Below are 18,637 nucleotides of genomic sequence, written 5' to 3' on the forward strand. Positions count from 1 at the left end.
CACTTTATTAGTTCAATGTAGGGTTCAATTAAACAATTGAGCGCTGCGTTGGAACGAAAACCAGCAGACACGGTGTGCCGCCAGGAACAGGGTTGGGAAGCACTGCAGTATGGTCTCACATTCTCCCTCAAACTGGAGCGCTTGCTTTGATCTGTTAATACTACAATTACTGTACAAATGCCTCCCGAATAAGGAAAACTATAGTCCATTGTGGTTTGTTTTGAATACCTACACTTGTGCGACAGAGCAGCTAGCCAGGGAGAGATATGTGTCATTTATTTAAAACACAGTCAGGTGGGTGTTTACCCCATCCTCACTTGAAAACAAGATAGAGCCTGTGGCCATTCATAATGAAATCTCCTTTTGTAATTTAAGTGCTGACTCATAGATAATTGTCCACAGCAAAATCGAAGCAATGTTTGTACATTTTGTTTCACTTCAGAAATCAATGTTGAAGCACTAAAAATATTTAATAACGAATGTTCTTTTGTGTTCTTTTCTATCCACAGATAATGGTTCTGGATCAGGGGAAGGAGGTATTTATTCATGTTTTTTATATTTATTATTATTTTTTATTTATATATTCATGTGGTTGTTTTACTGCCTGATTAACAACCATTTTCCATACAGCACTTACTGAAAGTAACTTGTATATAAAATGTGTGCAGTACTTAAACTAAGCAAATGGTGTAACAAATCGATCAGTATTTGTGAGGTTGTGAAATTATATTTAGCTTTTAATAAAATCTGTCAAACAGGTGCACCACTTTTGACAGATTAGAGGACTAGAGTTAGCGTCTGAGCCCTATACTCTACAATACAGTACAGTGGTACTCAATTACATTCTCTGGCAGGCCAGATAAGTCAAAGTCCAAACTTTGGGGGTCCACAGGGCAGGACAGGGTTGTTTAAATGGTCATGAAAATCTGACTATCCAATCACACTTTACATACAGTAACAAAACTCTGCAACACTGCACTTGCACCAATCAACTGATACATCTCAGAAATAACCACTTAATATGATATAATATGATGATTAATAATAAAAATAGAAAGCAAATATAATTTCCTAACCAGTATTCAAACGACATCTTGCAAATAAATAATTATACCAATCTCACTGTAATGCTATTAAAACAGCATGTTATTAATTAAAATGTTATTAAAACTAGAACATGTTCTGTTCTAGTATAATTACAATTACTGTACAATTACTGTGCAGGAAGCATTCAAGTTAACTAATGAAAGCATGTTGTATAAGCATCTTATTAAGCGCCTGATTAAAAGCGTAGCACAGTGTCTAAATATGCATGTACTAGCTGCAATGTGTTCAAATGTAAATGAAAAGTTTCTAATTTAAATAGTAAATTGGCATGACAGTAAACAGAGGGGAATATAAACTGAAGTGCATTTCCACCGTGCCATTATTGAATGCGTGCTGTAAGTACATTTCTTACTGATGCCAAGCATGTTTTTTTAAGCCCAAATAAAAGATCTTTGACAGGCTCGGTTTCTTCGGCCAGTTTCCTGTGACTGAATACTTACTGGTGGCCGCATTGCTAATTTTCCTAACAATACTTAGTTTATCATATGAAAAATAAAGGAAATATAGACATATGCACTGAAGTTTTTTCATGTATTTCTATAATAAAACCAAACTGTTTCTCATTTTAAAATATACAGTAGCCCCTCTCAACTTTCCAAGACTTTCTACAATAAACTGGAGACAAGCATCTGGTGTTTTGGAAATTTTAAAAAAATGGTATTAATCTGACAACAGGTGAAAGGTAATAGGTTAATCAATCATATAATTTAATATAATACCTAAGCTGAAGTACATTACTAATGTATTTAAAGTTAAATTAATACAAAAATGACTTTCACTTTCCTGTTCTAATCACATGCTGCACAATTCCCAGCTAAATCTTACAAAATGAAAGCAATTTTCAATAATATTTCTCCTAAAATAATATGTAAAACTGCAATATTCCAGAATAAGTTGTGAAGGCTTTATTTTGCTACACTGAATTAACTATAAAGCTGAGGATGATAAACTTAAAATTATACACTTTTCACATGTGTATTTCAAGCAGAAACAGTACATTAGTACTGAAGTAAGAAAGTGTGAAGCATTTTTGAGTTTTGCATTACCTGTAGCTGGATCCCTCGACTGACTCGCTTGACAGATCTGAAGCATCTCTTTGTTGTTGTTTTTTTTATGTTAATCCCGCACACCACTTGCCATTTTAGACTTTAGCGTGGAATTTTGGCTTCGAATTAATGGGCAGCAATGTTTTCATGTTGCACGAAGCCTTCTCTCACTGTTCAACCAATGAGGCACTAAAGCTAAGCAAATGGGAGGAGATTTGTGACGTATGCCAATATGATATCTCATCAGAATTAAAGCTTGGCCAATCATAAAAAAAAAAAAAAAAAAACGTTTGTTAGGGGACACAAATACCCTGTAGATAGCGACAACATTACAATCTTGTGTATCAGCAATTTCACCTTTTGGAATGAAGGACAGCTGACGCTCAACGGGCCAAAAGGAAGGCTCTCGCGGGCCCGATTTGGCCCATGGGCCGCCTATTGAAGAACCCTACAAAAAATGGTCCCCACTGGGGGCACACCTACGGATGTCACACTATAGAGTTGTGATAATGTAAAGGGAATTGGGACAATTGTGGTGCAACTTTCTTTAGCACAAGTAATTCAATGTAGCAAGTCTGGGGGTGTACTGAGAATCCCAATTGTGAGGATTTACTGAGGACATCCTTTATATAAGTGACTGCATATATAAAAATATATATCTATAGCAGGAGTAGAGCTAGTTTTACATGACAGGGGGGAGAGTCTTACTCTAGGGGCCCATTGTTAATATCATATAATATAAAAACTATGGAAACTATATTTAGAAGTAACTGGATTTGTACTTTATTAAAATTAGGTAAAATGCTATACCCAGAGTAATATTTTTCTATTGTCATCTGACCAAAAGACAAGGTTAGAAAAATTAGATCAGCTTTTAACATAAAAAGGTGATATATGCATTGTGTGTGTGTGTGTGTGTGTGTGTGTGTGTGTGTGTGTGTGTGTGTGTGTGTGTGTGTGTGTGTGTGTATCTACTGATGCACAATGAAAGCTCAACAGTCTAAGTTTTATATCAGTAGCTCATTGGGCACATACATAATGTTATTTACATTTTAGTGAGAAGATAGGTTTGTTGATTGTTTGAGTAGATTGTTCCTTGGGATAACAAAATACTGAGCTCAAGTCTTGTGATTTCATAAAAATGCCAGGTGCTCAGTGATTGGTATTTCAGTTGAGTTAAAATTGCCAAAATGAGTTGATTAAGAATCTGTATAAATAGCCGTTCGAAAAGTCATGATTTAAGTTAATGCAAAAACAACGAAAGATACAACCATGCCCTGCTTGAGAATTGAAGATCGCCTGGTTGCTATCGGCTTGATTGAAACAAAATACATTTGAAAATACTTAGTTGAGCACAAAGCGGTTTCAATAAATAATTACTTGATTTAAATATAAGCCTGCTATGTGATATTTAAAACAGTAGGTAGGCGGGGGTTTTTTGTAATTATTTTTATGTAGCGACTTTCTGTTATGTGGAATGTAATAAACAAGAAGCAAAAGAGTGAGTTTTTTCCCCTTCACTTTAAATTATGAGCAAATATCTGAACATGAAAATCCCATGTTCATCCCAGCACTAATAGAGAAAAAACATGTATACTGTATATGCTATGACAGCAGTGTTTTTTTTTTTTTTTTTCCTAGAATGCGATCAATAAATAACAGATTGAGAGCTACATTGCCATATGACAAGACAGCAGTGGACTCAACACTTTCATTACTAGACAAAACACCAGAGCTCAACAAATAACAAACCCATTTGGTTTTTTTTGTAATCTGATCTTTCACTACTTTATTACTTCAACACATGTACTCTTTTCTTCAAACTCCTATGCAAGGAGAGTCTTATTTCTATCCCTGTAGCATGTATTATATTCTTCAAATCAAGTTGTCAATACAGTTGTCTCTGGCTTAGAGAACACCCCTCAGGAACCGAGCGAAATGTTCTCTAAAGACAAAGTTGACCACCGGACACAATATGCAAAGGTCAATCACAATATGAATCAATAAATACAAATGTCATGCCGCACGTGCATCAGCATATGAAATGAACAGAATAAGTAAAAAAAAAAAGCAATATGCATGTGTATGTTAATAAACTATAATAATAAACTAACTGACAAACTAAATGAACAAAGCACCCCATGCATGTAGCAGCGGCTCAGACAGTAATTAGGAATACGGGAGCAGTATTCAAGACAAACATAAATTTTAACACATGAACACAGCACCCCTACACACATTATAAAAATAGAGGAGCAGCTCTAGATTAATTATGAATACAGGAGCAGTATTCATGATAATACAGGAAGATCAAGCTTTTCAGTTAGTTTCCTTTCAATTTGAAGATGACCACCAACATACTTATGGGATATGCCCAGGTGTGTGACTAGAGTCCGCAGTGCTCGGTGCACACTTGCGCACAGTGCCTGGTGCACGGTGTTTGATCGCGCACGCGGTACTTAGTGCCTCAGTGCGCAAATAGCTTGGTGCACTCGGTGCTTCAGTACCTCTTTGCACTCTGTGCAGGCGCATTGTACGGTGCCTGAGGCTTAAATTCCCGCTGGTATTGAAAAGTGATGGCAAGCATGTCGTGGTTCCATGCTTGCACATCCGCAGGGCAAACATGCCCCAGGAGGATGGGCACACTCTGTGCATGCGGTGCTTGGGCGTCCAGCACGCCACTTTGGCCCTCGGGAATGAGATCTTTTGCTGCATCTGCGCAGCTTTTCATCCCCAGGTGCTCCACAATAGCGAAGGTCTGGTTAGAGGTTAGATTAACTCAATACAGGGATTCTGGAAAACAAAGATGACCGTGCAACAGCTTCATTGATCTTCTGTACCGTGTGCTATAGTGCCAGTGGCAGTAGAAGGCTGCAGGAATGTAAAAAAAAAAAAAAAAGTGCATTGATATGTTAATTTTGTGTACAAAACCATTTTTTTTAAGTTTATAAGCTTGTGTATGAGTTTGGATTCGTGGTAGTTTGGATTTTTAAAATAACTTTAGCAATATATGGCTTTTTTGCCAGTTTTTTTTTGTTTTTTTAAAACTTTTTTTTTTAAACATAGTATAACGTTAGATCAGTATACATTAAACCAGACAACAAACACTAAACGCTTATTTTTTCTGCTGCATTTAAGTTTTAAGCTTACGTAAATAAAAATATATTGATTAACCCATTAACCCAAGTGTATAAATATATTGATTAACCCATTAACCCAAGTGTTTCTTATTGATTGGTAAGAAATAATAAATAAAAGACCAAAAACGATTTCAGTTATTTTAGACACTGTTTATTTTAGTTTGGCATTTCTCAGTGCTAACAGGATGAAGACTGCTTATTTCTCTCCCTGTCTACTCCGTAGTTTTTGCGAACTCGATGATTTACCTTACATGCTGCTGATGCTCTTCTGTCTATGTTGTCACATGGTCCTGTCACTCATAAAGAGGCAGGGCTTGTACGCATCAGAAGAAGGGCTGTGGGTATTGAAAATGAAACTCATTGTGTAATTTATTTTATCATAAAAACTGTGACGAGTCAAGTGGATACTTTTGGGCCGGAACTTGAGTCGAGTTGTGTCAAGTCTTTTCTTGCAGGGGCTCGAATCGAGTCGAGTCACCGAACATTGCGACTCATGTGGAGTCACTAACTGGAGTCATTACAACTCTGCGCTGAGCTATGATAGGTGTGAAACAAGACAAGCTCTCTGGATGGGGGTTGGTCAGATTAAACATGTCTTAATAGTTGATCAAGTCAGTCAGCCTGGAGACCCACTGAGTCTGCCATTTACCATGGAGCTTTTACAATTGCCAGGAAGTCCGAAAAATTTATTTTCCAGTCAGGTCTGGGCGCCCCCCCTAATAACCCTGAAAAACACTGTTCTGAGCTGTGGCAAAATGTTGTCTATATCTCCCTGTAACTTGTTTGCCACCGTTTTTTATCCACCATCTTTCTAGATTTCTTTCTTACGCATTGCTTTTTGCTACAGCAGCGGGTAGACTAGATTAATCAATCAATGATTTTTTTTTAAATTGATCAACATCCACAGGTATGATTAATCAATTAATTTATATAATCATCAATATTTATATTCCGTAATTTAAACCCAACCATATTACATTAAAATCACCCGTGCTACATAACCCAAACAGTACCTTTTAAATCATAACACAATAATAGACAATACAAATGATACACCACACAGCGACATTCACGCATGACTGAAAACACAAAATTAGAGCCACCAGTAACCAGAAATCACTCTGACCTATATCCAAGGCATATACAGTATATCACTATTGGGCACGCAGTTCTTTAGACAGTCAGACAAACAGACAAACATCCTCCATATACTTCCAGATTAGGATACATGTGATAAGAAGGTCCTTAAACAATTGAACAAGTGGATCTCTAGATACACACAGAACTCTTACAGTAAGTGTGAATATTTACATACAGAAGTACTTATACACATTTCTACCTGCCTCAACTATATCAACTATCTGTAGGGCCCTGCGTTTGCAACCTGCTTTCTTAGGCTGCACTTCATTCCTTCCACCGCAAGGTGGTCATGTAGTCTGCTTATTAAACCACGTATTGATTAATAATCTCCTGATACCTGTAATCATCTCAATTAGTCATTCTATTAATTGATTAGGTAGCAGCAGCAGGTCGGTACATTTATTTAGTCATGCATCCCTATGGAAGGGTGGTGGGCAATTTACTGAACAAGGAGACAGAACTTTTAGTTGTAACGCCGCTCAGGCACACTGATTTATTTCAGCCCGCTGAGGGTGCGGTTGTCCATGGCTTGAGTACCAGCAACGGTAAACAAGACGACGGTTATACCAGTCCAGGTACACAGTCCACTGCAGATGGTCTGTAAATAATAAATCACAAAGGACACAAGGCACAGTAATGAAAACACAGTAATAAAAACACAGTAATAAAAGTACAAAACAAAGGTGCTGCACTCCGTCCTACGCTCATGCGTTCCCTCACTACCCTAAACAATAATCGGGGTCTGCCCAAGTTTTTCCCCACTGCAACAATAATATTTGCTTTCTTTTTTCTTTAATCAATTAATTATTTATTTCGCTCGTTCTCCGGCCGTGCTCGGTCCAGCAGCAGAGCTTCCGCCAGCTGGCTGGCTCGTTTCATCTCCGAGGAGTCAGACCCGAGGGAACCCCAGAGCGTCATTTTATCAGTGCAGCAACCCCCCAAAGCCCGCCTCTCAGCCACTCAGAGAGGGGGAAAACCCACACACCCTCTTTCCCACCTCTCCGTGTCAATGCCATGACTGACAGACGGATGTTGCAGGGCTTCTGCCCTCTTCCTGCAGCACTGTGAATGCGCCCAGAGAGTCAGCGCAGGTCTCCCCTGTTACAATCCCTTTATTACTAATACGTCTTATTCAATATTATTATATATATATATATATATATATATATATATATATATATATATATATATATATATATATATACACATACAGCTCTGGAAAAAAATTAAGAGACCACTGCAAATTTTTCCTAAATCAGCATCTCTACATGTATGGCAGCCATTCCATTCCAGTGTCTGTTGAATTCCAACACAGGCACACCTCATTCTACTGAATGAGGTACTGATTAGGGGATCACCTGAACCAAATCTTATTTAACGAGGAAAAGTATAATCACTATCCTCTTGCAATAGGACCAGCTGGATGGCAAAACAGTGCTAGTAGTACCTCAAAAGTAATTGGAATCAAAAAATAACTATTGACCATACCCAAAGAGTTGAAAAGGAAAGTTTTGAGTGAGGAAAAGAAGGGTTCAATTCTGGCTTTACTGGCAGAGGGATACAGTGAGCGTCGGGTTGCTTCCATCCTTAAAATTTCAAGGACGGCGGTTCATAAGAACAAGGTCAAGCAGCACACATTGGGGACAACAAAGCTACAGACCGGCAGAGGGCGAAAACAACTCTCCACTGACCGGGATGACCGCCAACTCATTCGAATGTCACTCTGCAACCATACGATGACATCAAATGACCTACAAAAAGAATGGCAAACGGCAGCTGGAGTGAAGTGCACGGCGAGGATGGTTCGAAACAAGCTCCTAGGGGCAGGGCTGAAGTCGTGCAAAGCTAGAAAAAAGCCCTTCATCAATGAGAAGCAAAGAAGAGCCAGGCTGAGGTTTGCAAAAGACCATAAGGATTGGACCGTAGAGGACTGGAGTAAGGTCATCTTGTCTGATGAGTCCAATTTTCAGCTTTGCCCAACACCTGGTCGTCTAATGGTTAGACGGAGACCTGGAGAGGCCTACAAGCCAGTGTCTCGCACCCACTGTGAAATGTGGTGGAGGAACGGTGATGATCTGGGGGTGCTTCAGCAAGGCTGGAATCGGGCAGATTTGTCTTTGTGAAGGGCGCATGAATCAAGCCAAGTACAAGGTTGTCCTGGAAGAAAACTTGCTTCATTCTGCTCTGACAATGTTCCCCAACTCTGAGGATTGTTTTTTTCAGCAGGACAATGCACACAGCCAGGTGAATCAAGGTGTGGATGGAGGACCACCAGATCAAGACCTTGTCGTGAAAGCTGTGATTGAAAATCAGGGTTATTCCACCAAATATTGATTTCTGAACTCTTCCTAAGTTAAAACATTAGTATTGTGTTGTTTAAAAATGAATATGAACTTATTTCCTTTGCATTATTCGATGTCTGACAACACTGCATCTTTTTTGTTATTTTGACCAGTTGTCATTTTCTGCAAATAAATGCTCTAAATGACAATATTTTAATTTGGAATTTGGGAGAAATGTTGTCAGTAGTTTTTATAATAAAACAAAAATGTTCATTTTACCCAAACACATACCTATAAATAGTAAAACCAGAGAAACTGATAATTTTGCAGTGGTCTCTTAATTTTTTCCAGAGCTGTGTGTATATATATATATATATATATATATATATATATATATATATATATATATATATATATATATATATATATATATAACATAATAAGAATAATGCAAGATTATTTGCAAGCAGCAAATTAAGTGTCACTTACAGTTTCACAAAAGAAAATGTCCCATGCATTAAATGTTGCTATTATCATCAGCTGGTTAACCCTGCCTTCTTTCATAGATTGACATTGTTCTGTAAACTCGGCCGTAAGAAGAAACACTTCTTTCTGCATCTACAGAATTGGTAACAATTGAAAATATATTTTAGCCTTTAATGTTAAATTGGTAAATAATTCTTCAGCTTTAATCCAAAATTAATTCTACTGCCATTTTCATTTGCATATGGTAGGTATTTGTCAATTTCTGATTTACAGTCAGCATCAAATCTTGGAATAGAATATAATGGGAGGGCTTTCAGAATCAAACTACATACTTGTTATGGGTCGAATATCCTCACTGCCATCAGAAAGATATAAGCTGGTTGAAAAAAAAAGTGGTTTCTTTCTGCATTGATCTGGGTTGTAGTAATTAATACATTTTTCAGAAACGTCATGGAAGGTTTTTACACATAGTTTGTTCACTTCGGTGTCTGTGCTGTGTACCTCTTTTGCCATTGCTCGGTATGTATTTATTAATTCTGCAACTTTATTATATGTTTAATGGACACTCACTTCACGGCTTTCAAACCACTTTCCCTTGGCATACGTCGCAATTAGGGAGAGTTGAGATTTTAAACTTTGCACATCTTTAAGAAATTCTGGAGGACCTTTAACACTACAGTGTTTGTGAAATGTGCATTTCCTTTTCCACGAAGCCTGCGTAAAAAGGGATGTATTTGGAATGATTTTCAGCAGCAGAATATCAAGTGCCCCATCGTCTTATGCATGGCTCAGGTGGCAACTGTATGGGTAAAGTACAGCCTTCTTGTTGGATTGCTTCTGTCAGGTGATCTTTTTAAAATATAGTTTTCTGCTTGGGCAATGTTTAAACAATTTTTTTAACGGTTGCAACCAGCTTGTCTGCTTTCAGAAAATTATTTGCCCAGATATTGCTGGCAAGGGCTATTATGTGAGCATTTCAAGTCTGTACTGAATTTGGCAGTAAACCTTGAAGAATGTCACTGTATGCCTTGATGATGTAACTGGCATTATCGGTGACAAATCCAGTCACATTATTAAAATTAACTTCAAATGCATTTAAACATTTCACAACTACAGATACACTGTCAGACATCTTTACCTGTTGTACAATTTTCATCTTATGCAAACCGGCCATTTGGGGTAGATATTCCCTTCTCATTTGACCTGCTGTAGGAATTGCTCCCACATTTATTACGTTTGTTCAGAAATGCACATAGTTTGGGATTATCAATTTTTTCCAGGTGACTATTAGCACAAACAAATGCCTCTGTCAAATCTAAAATAACTTCTCGTCAGCGTTCGTAATTTTTGTTCCCCTTACGTTTTTTACTGGAGGATGCCGTCTCGTAGCTGTCAATCTCAGCCTTTTGTTTTCTGTGTTTTTCTCATGATAAATGTCAGTCTATTGTTGACTTTTGAGTGTTGTCCAAAGATACAGTGGCTTTCAAAAGTATTCACCACCCCCCCCCCCCCCCCCCCCCTTGGACTTTTCCACATTTTATTGTGTTACAACATGGAATCAAAATGGATTTAATTAGGAGTTTTTGCCACTGATCAACACAAAAAAAGTCCATAATGTCAAAGTGAAAAATAAAATGTACAAATCGTTCTAAATTAATTACAAATATAAGACAGAAAATAATTGATTGCGTAAGTATTCACCCCCTTTGCTATCACACACCTAAGTCACATAATTAGTTGAGTGGAGTCCACCTATGTGCAATTAAGGTGTTTCACATGATTTCAGGTTAAATACACCTGTCTCTGGGAAGTCCGACAGTTGGTTAGTACATTTCCTAACAAAAACTACATAATGATGACAAAGGAACATTAAAGCAAATCCAGAATAAGGTTCTTCAAAAGCAACAATCAGGGGTAGGATATAAGAACATTTCCAAGGCATTGAATATCCCCCACAGTGAAGTCCATTATTAAGAAATGGAGAGAATATGGCACAACGGTGAATCTTTCTAGAACAGGCCGTCCTCAAAAACTGAGTATCCGGGCAAGAAGGGCACTAGTCAGGGAGGCCACCAAGAGGCCTATAGCAACTCTAAAGGAGTTACAGTCTACAGAGAAATCCTGGAGGAAAACCTGCTGAAGTCTGCAAGAGACCTGGGAATTGGGAGAAGATTCATCTTCCAACAGGACAATGACCCCAAACATACAGCCAAAGCCACACTGGAGTGACTTAAAAACAAAAAGGTCAATGACCCGGAGTGGCCCAGTCAAAGCCTGGACCTCAATCCAATTGCGAATATGTGGAAAAAGTTGAAAATTGCTGTTCACCAAAGGTCCCCATCCAACTTGACGGAGCTTGAGCAATTTTGCAAAGAAGAATGGGCAAACATTGCAGTGTTCAGATGTGCAAAGCTGGTAGAGACTTATCCAAATAGACTCATGGCTGTAATTGCTGCTAAAGGTGCCTCTACCAAATATTGACTCAAGGGGGTGAATACTTATACAATCAATTATTTTCTGTTTTGTATTTGTAATTAATTTAGAACAATTTGTAGATTTTATTTTTCACTTTGACATTATGAACTTTTTTTGTGTTGTAACACAATAAAACGTGGAAAAGTCCAAGGGTGGGGGGGTGAATACTTTTGAGAGTCACTATAAATTGCAAGTTGTGCAAAATAAATTGTACCAATCAGTGTACAGAACACCAGGTGGATGTTGTTGCGTGCGTTTGCTCAATGAAATGCTTTTTCATTGTGATGTCTTTGACTCCAGGTTTAGGTCTCTCGATTTTTTTTTTTTTTTAACGCATCAGTTTATTCAATTACCATTTATACTCAATAATTAGCTTTTATTTTTCTAATTAGTCAGAGTGTATTGAGTTGATTTCTTAATTATGAATTTTATTGCTATAACTGGAGTGGTTGCAGGGACATCTAGGGGAAAGCAGTTGAATTACAATTGAAAAAAAAAGTTTGCGTAACACGCAGGACCCTATCTATCAGGGATATGCAGCAGGGTTAGTTAATGTCACTGATTTTATATTGGACTGCAACCACAAATTATTACACCATGTTTTGCAGTTTATTCACATATTTATCATTGGTGTTTAGTATGCTGAATGCATCAAGTTTCCATTCACAGATCTACAAGGATGCTTTAATCCTGACCTGAATACCTCCTGTCATTGCATAAGTCTAGGATGCAACATATCTATATACCAATTTATTGTATACATAATAAATCTACAGCATTATTATGAACCATGTTGTTTTTTTAAATATAGTCAGTAATGGAAAAAAGAAAAGCAGCACTGCAGTCCAGCTGCAAGCTGTGGAGCACCACAGTGGTTTCGCTTCGGTAACTGGAGAGAGATTGTCTCCTGCGGGGAAAGGAAATTGGAACAAGAGGTATTTAGCTGGTGCTCGTCACTGAACTGGGAGCAGCCACTGACATGCTGGAGCTGGAGGGGAATGCAAACCGGCTGAGTCCCTGCTCCCTAGCAGATGTCCCTGTTGAGCAGGGGTGTTTTAGGTTTCCTGTTCTAGACAACTGAGAAACATTATTTATTAACATTAAATTAACATTATTCCCAATTATATGACAAGTGTAATGTCTCTGCCATTGCCTTTCAGTAGGACTCCAAAACTTGTTTTTCTTTGATAAAACTATATGTTCATTGAAAGTTCATTGAAAGCATAGCAACAACAACATGTTGCCAAGCCAAATTGCAATTGAAGTCAAACTCAGAGCGGAAGTGGCACTTGAAAACAGGACTTTAAAACAAGGAAAGACCCAAACTCTTGGAATGTATTGTAGCTACAGGGTGCATATAGTGTACTTGGAGACAACAGCCTTCCACAGGAGAAAATCTGAGGCATAGCCAAGCAAGTGTTGAATTGCACAATGGAAACAAGCATGCATGGCGTTTTCAATTTTTAGTTACAAAACAAAGTGCAGTGCTGTTTATGAAAGAGTAATGCATTCCTGTAGAGGTTTTCACATATTGTACAGAAATGGAGTACTACATGTTTGGTATCTCAGTCAATAGACAAACCTATGTTGTATTTTTCTTTCCTTCTAAAGGTAACAATAGTAAGCTGCAAAAGTGTGGGGTTATTTTTGGTAGCTGTTGGCAGCTACGAACCATAGACTGTGCAACAGGTTGGGTCTCAGCTTTAGGTGCTGAAAGATGTCTGCACAACTCTGACATTCATATGAGAGGATCCAGAATTAGATCAACAGTAAAGCTTCTGAAATGCATAAAATGTTTATATAATGAAAGGGTGTTTGATATTGCTCAATCCAGTGTTAAACAGATCCCTGGTTTTCTAACACTTAAAAGCTTTGTAGTCATCTTGTGAGCTTTTTAGGGCCAAATTATGTTTGGGAGTTTTTAAGTGATCTTGTAAGCAGTGCACACCATCACCTGCCCAGTAGAAACATTTTTAGTAAGACTTCAGCTACACTCCAAAGCCAAGTTACCCAAGCCTTTGTGTTAGCTTTTATTCTCTCAACATACATTTTTATAATTTAAGAAGAAAAACTGAAAATGATGTTCAAGAATTTATTTTTTTTACTTTTTAAAGCTAGCCTTCAGCCATAAAATACATTATTGACATGCTGTTATACACTCTGCTGGTTCTTAAAGGGTTAAAGGTATAACAATATCAGTGATAAAAAAACAAGTGACATTCAAGAATCAATTCCAGCATGATCTGGATCACAGCAATAAAGCACTGAAGTCTAACTTTCCTGCTCTGAAGTTTTTTCAGATGCCTTCAAAGTCTTAAATTACTCTCATCATCATTTATTATTCCCTATGTATTGTTTCAGCACAATAAATAGCATTTGAATGCATTTCTTTAAAAAATGGCTATGAAAAACCAAACAGAATTTGTACCCTCTGCTGGTAGTATATTGGAGACATCAATATGTCTGGCACACCTTTGAGTTAAGTACATATAGAGAATTGTTTAGTCTATTGCCAGTCCCAGTTGTCTGTCTCCTTTCATGAGCACTAAATTCACAAATGGCAGAATTAGTGTACAAAAAAAACAAACATTTGGTGCCTTTTCTCAATACCAATTCACACATTAGGGGTGTAAGCGCAAACAGAATTCCTAACCCTATATACTTAGGTAAATGTGTTTTCCATACAAAATACATCCTTCCTAGTGTATTAAAAAAATTAAGGAATCTCCAACTTAGCTCTGTTGTTGCTTATTGTTGTGGGAATCATCTGGGAAACATCTTTGCTATCATTTTAAACAAAGAAGTCGTCCACTTCCTCTTCATTGGGTTTTTCACAAGCAAATTCAGATACAAGACCCAGCTGTTCGGTAGCATGATGCATACGCTGATGGAATGTCTTTGCTTCTCCAGCAAAGTGGTGTGGCAGGCAGTGCATCTTAAAAAATGGATGGGTGATTGTGGCCAAAATTGATTAAATAACCTTAGTCTCCAGCTCCAAATTGCTAAATCATTTCTGGAATCCAGTTATGATGGCCTGCAGTAAATGGAAGCAGTGGTGTGAGTTCGTGGCCTGCAATAATTTTGACTCCACAGCAAAACAAGTGGGGATGAGATCCCCATAGTAACAGATTTTGTGACCCTGAAGACAATCAATAGCAGCGGCAAAGGCTTCAGCACTCGGCAGTGAGTACTCATTAAGGAAGTCTAACGCCACTTCTTAAAGCTAGGTAGTTGGAGTTTTTTCATCAACTGGGAAACTTTCTCACGGATATCAATTGGTAGGTTCATACTTTCATACAGAAAATTTCATGGACTAACCAATTGGCAGTGGCAGATTTCCAGAATTATTTATAAACTTTTTGGTTGACCAGATTCATTTCTTTTGAACTGTGCAGCATTTTCTCTCCTTAAATCAAAATACATACATATGGTATACTTTTCTTTTAGCTTTTCTACTATTATCTATATCCAGTATTTATCTTTTTATATTTCTACCCATCAACTTAGATGGAAATGCAATCAAATGTATTATTTTAAATAATAATGATTTGAACTCACATTGGCCTTTGTTATTATAATAATAAAATGAAAAAATAAGAATAAAATGAAAAGTACAAATTTGACAAAACATCTTTATTTAAAACTTTACTTATATTCCCTTCGGATGTTCTGTTTTAAATCTTGAACACAATTATAGCTACAACATAATAATAATAATAATAATAATAATAATAATAATAATAATAATAATAATAATAATAATAATAATAAACTAATGTATATAACATATTTTTCATACCTGATGTGCTGACAAGTTAACAGTTTCCTTTAGACTACTATACACAAGGAAGAATTTAGGGGAAAATGTTGCTTTTAATCCATATGGGAACAGATGAAACTATGTTGTTGTGTTGTCACAGCGAAGAGGTTGTTTACATCTGCAATGAACTTAGCTCCTGATGGCATAGCAGCAATGTGTTTAAAATACGTATGCATTTCAACATTGCAAAAATACAAATGTAATGAACATACCTATTTTAACTGCATGCATTTTCAATACTGCCTATCCCTGCCTATATAGACAAATTCTGGTACACTAAAATGGTTTTGAAGAGGCATGGGTATTGGTTATGGACTTTCTAGATACTGGAAAATATCAAATTCTTGATTCAATTAAGGATGCATCCTTGTTAAGTGTGTACGTATGAACTCTATACAAAATGTAAAGGTTTTGGTAGTCTTTTAATGGTGATTTTCATTATTATCTGTATTATTATTTTACAGAGTATGAAGGATCAGGCGCAGATGTTAACAGAAAGTTCACAAAGTGCGGCACTTGCAAATATGGAGCCGAGTGTGATGAAGACTCAGAAGATGTTTGGTAATTTCATTCTTTGATTTTAACTTCAGGAAAATCAAATGATTATAATTCTTCCACTGTAGTCTTCTTGTTTTTAGCTCTGTGAGGACCTGGCTGAATCCACACCAAAGCTTGAAATGGTAACATATTAAACTCCAGCTAATTCTCTTGGGTATTATACAGTTTAGAATACCTTCATTGGTATGTATTGGGGGTTTCTGCTGAATCCAGATAAAGCTGGAAGCTTTAAAGCTTTCACTAAATTATCCATGAAATGGAGATTTTTTGAGGCGTGTTTGAATTAGTTTTGCTCTGTTAATACTGCTGTAATGGGTTTTCCCCTCTTTTCTGTAACAGCTATTCTACCATTCTTCAAAGAACATTCAGTGTTTACTCTTTAAACCTCTATAATTAACTACAGCTTTTAGTTGATAAAAGTCTGAAACGAATAACAACCCATTATGACATGAAGATCACTTTCCTTGTTTTAGGGTTTTTTTTGTGATTAGAACCTTTTCTCTCGCATCTGTATATATTTCTAAATCTGAATTAAGAACTAAACATTTGTGGGTCTGCTTATTTAAGGTATTGCTCTCATTTCCTTGTGTTAAATCAGTTCTATAAAGATATCTTGGAAATGTTATCCATATAACAAAAAATCATTATTTTTTCTGTTGTGCTTCAAGATCTGATCTTTTTTTCACTACTTTTGGGGAATAGAAAATTTCCAGACATGGTCTAGAAAACAGTGTATCTGTTGTGGTATTTTTTGGCTTGTGTGTCTGGTTTTACAGTGTTGCTATATTGCTAACTAGCGATAGATGAAAAAAACAAACTTGTGGTACTTTTCCAGATTCCATGTAGCCTCAGATTGCAACCTCACTCAAATTACTTAGCGACGTTTTGCACTAAACTACACACAAAGACATTGTGTAGTGGTCTGAAACACTCTAATGTGAAATGATATGAGGATTCAAGGTGTTTTTTTGTACACTGCATGCAGCTTAGTTAAGTACACACAGCCCATGTCTACAGAGTAACATGTACCACTTAAGAAATAACTTGAGACTTATCCTAAAAGCCACATGCTTGGTATAACTAATTAAGCTTATAGTAAAGCAAATCTAAAGAACTGTTGTGTTTTTTCATTCTTCAATAGGTGTATATGCAACATTGACTGCAGCGGACACAATGAAAACCCAGTATGCGCAACAGATGGAGACTCGTACAAAAACCCCTGCCTTGTCCGAGAGGCTTCCTGCTTGAAGCAGGAACAGATTGACGTGAAACATCTAGGAAAATGCCCAGGTAAACCATAATAAATTAATCTATTCATTCAAATGCTTTGATTTTTGCTTACAACAGAAAAATAAATCGAGAGCATAGTCTTCTGGTCACACAAACTTCCTGGAGTAGAAAGATCTTTCTCTATGAAACGGTCAACTATTATAGGTGAAGGACTAAGAACCAGGATATTGGGGGTTCCCATCCCAGCTCAACTCACAAGCTTACCTCAGTAACCCAAGTTATTTCATATTTAGTACTGTATAAAAGCAGAACCCCATCTCACTTTGTCTGTAGAAACACACATGTAAAAAAGAAAGAAAAAAAGGACTTGCTGTCACCCCAGCAACTAAGAACACCCACTTGGGCTACTTTTGCAGCTAAATGTAGATTAGGGACTGATCCAGGCTCAGTTTGAAGAACATGTGCAAAACTAAGATTTCACAATAGCAGTACAGTAGATGTTCCCCAGGACAGAACATCTGTTATTCTTAATTCCACAACTTTTCATTGTCTAAAACATTGTACTTTCAAAAATCCAAATTCCAGCTTCCCACACAAACGTAATGCCCTCTTGCTACTTCAAAGATATGTGTTAAGAACAGTATGTTGATGTCACTGTACTAAATTGCCAAGAGCCAGGATGTTCAGAGACTGCTGGTATAAAAACAATCCTGGCAGAGGCAGACAGTTACATTCTTGTCAACTTCTAACACAGTCCACCTCTGCACAAAAGCATGTTGATTTTTTTTTTTTTTAACTCAATGAAAAGTCTGCAGATTGGCATTTCTGCCAATAAGCCGCTTCACAAAATATCTATGGGGAAATATAACAAATGTTTCCAGAGAAAAGCCTGCCTTTTGTTTTTTAAAGATTTATTTTATTGTTGTGTTACCCATTTTGCAATTTCATGTTCAGAGTGTAAATTAGACTTCTGTTACAAAGTAATGCGAGTTATTCCAAGTTTCATTGTGAGCATCAATAAGCACAAAATACACACAAATTAAATTGATCCATGGTTTTTTAAATGAATCTTAGGTGGGACCAATTAAGATCACAGTAAAACCAGGAATGAATGTGCAACAGAGGGCATCCTTATTACCAACCCTGACTTGACATGCATTTCTTTTATTTATCCATTTAGTGTAGTTCGGTACCTAATAAATACGTGTAACTTTTTATTTCATCTTTCCATGGCTTTACCTAAATATCAGTTTGTGGTATCATACCCATTGCTTTTAATGTCATCATTTGTTATTATATGTTTACAATAGTGAAAAAACTTTATGGAATAATATGCATATGAAAGCTCAAAAT

General features: G+C 36.9%; 1 protein-coding gene across 1 annotated transcript in view; it reads left to right on the plus strand.

The window, feature by feature from the left end:
* Positions 1 to 18,637, plus strand: part of tmeff1a (transmembrane protein with EGF-like and two follistatin-like domains 1a) — a 110,913-nt gene that overhangs the window by 76,716 nt on the left and 15,560 nt on the right. The window contains exons 4-6 of the mRNA XM_041248034.1: positions 510 to 536; positions 15,961 to 16,057; positions 17,196 to 17,344. Of these exons, the coding sequence (XP_041103968.1) occupies positions 510 to 536; positions 15,961 to 16,057; positions 17,196 to 17,344 (273 nt within the window). The remainder of the gene's footprint in view (positions 1 to 509; positions 537 to 15,960; positions 16,058 to 17,195; positions 17,345 to 18,637) is intronic.

Source organism: Polyodon spathula, chromosome 4, assembly GCF_017654505.1.
Source record: "Polyodon spathula isolate WHYD16114869_AA chromosome 4, ASM1765450v1, whole genome shotgun sequence".
Taxonomy (NCBI): Eukaryota; Metazoa; Chordata; class Actinopteri; order Acipenseriformes; family Polyodontidae; genus Polyodon; species Polyodon spathula.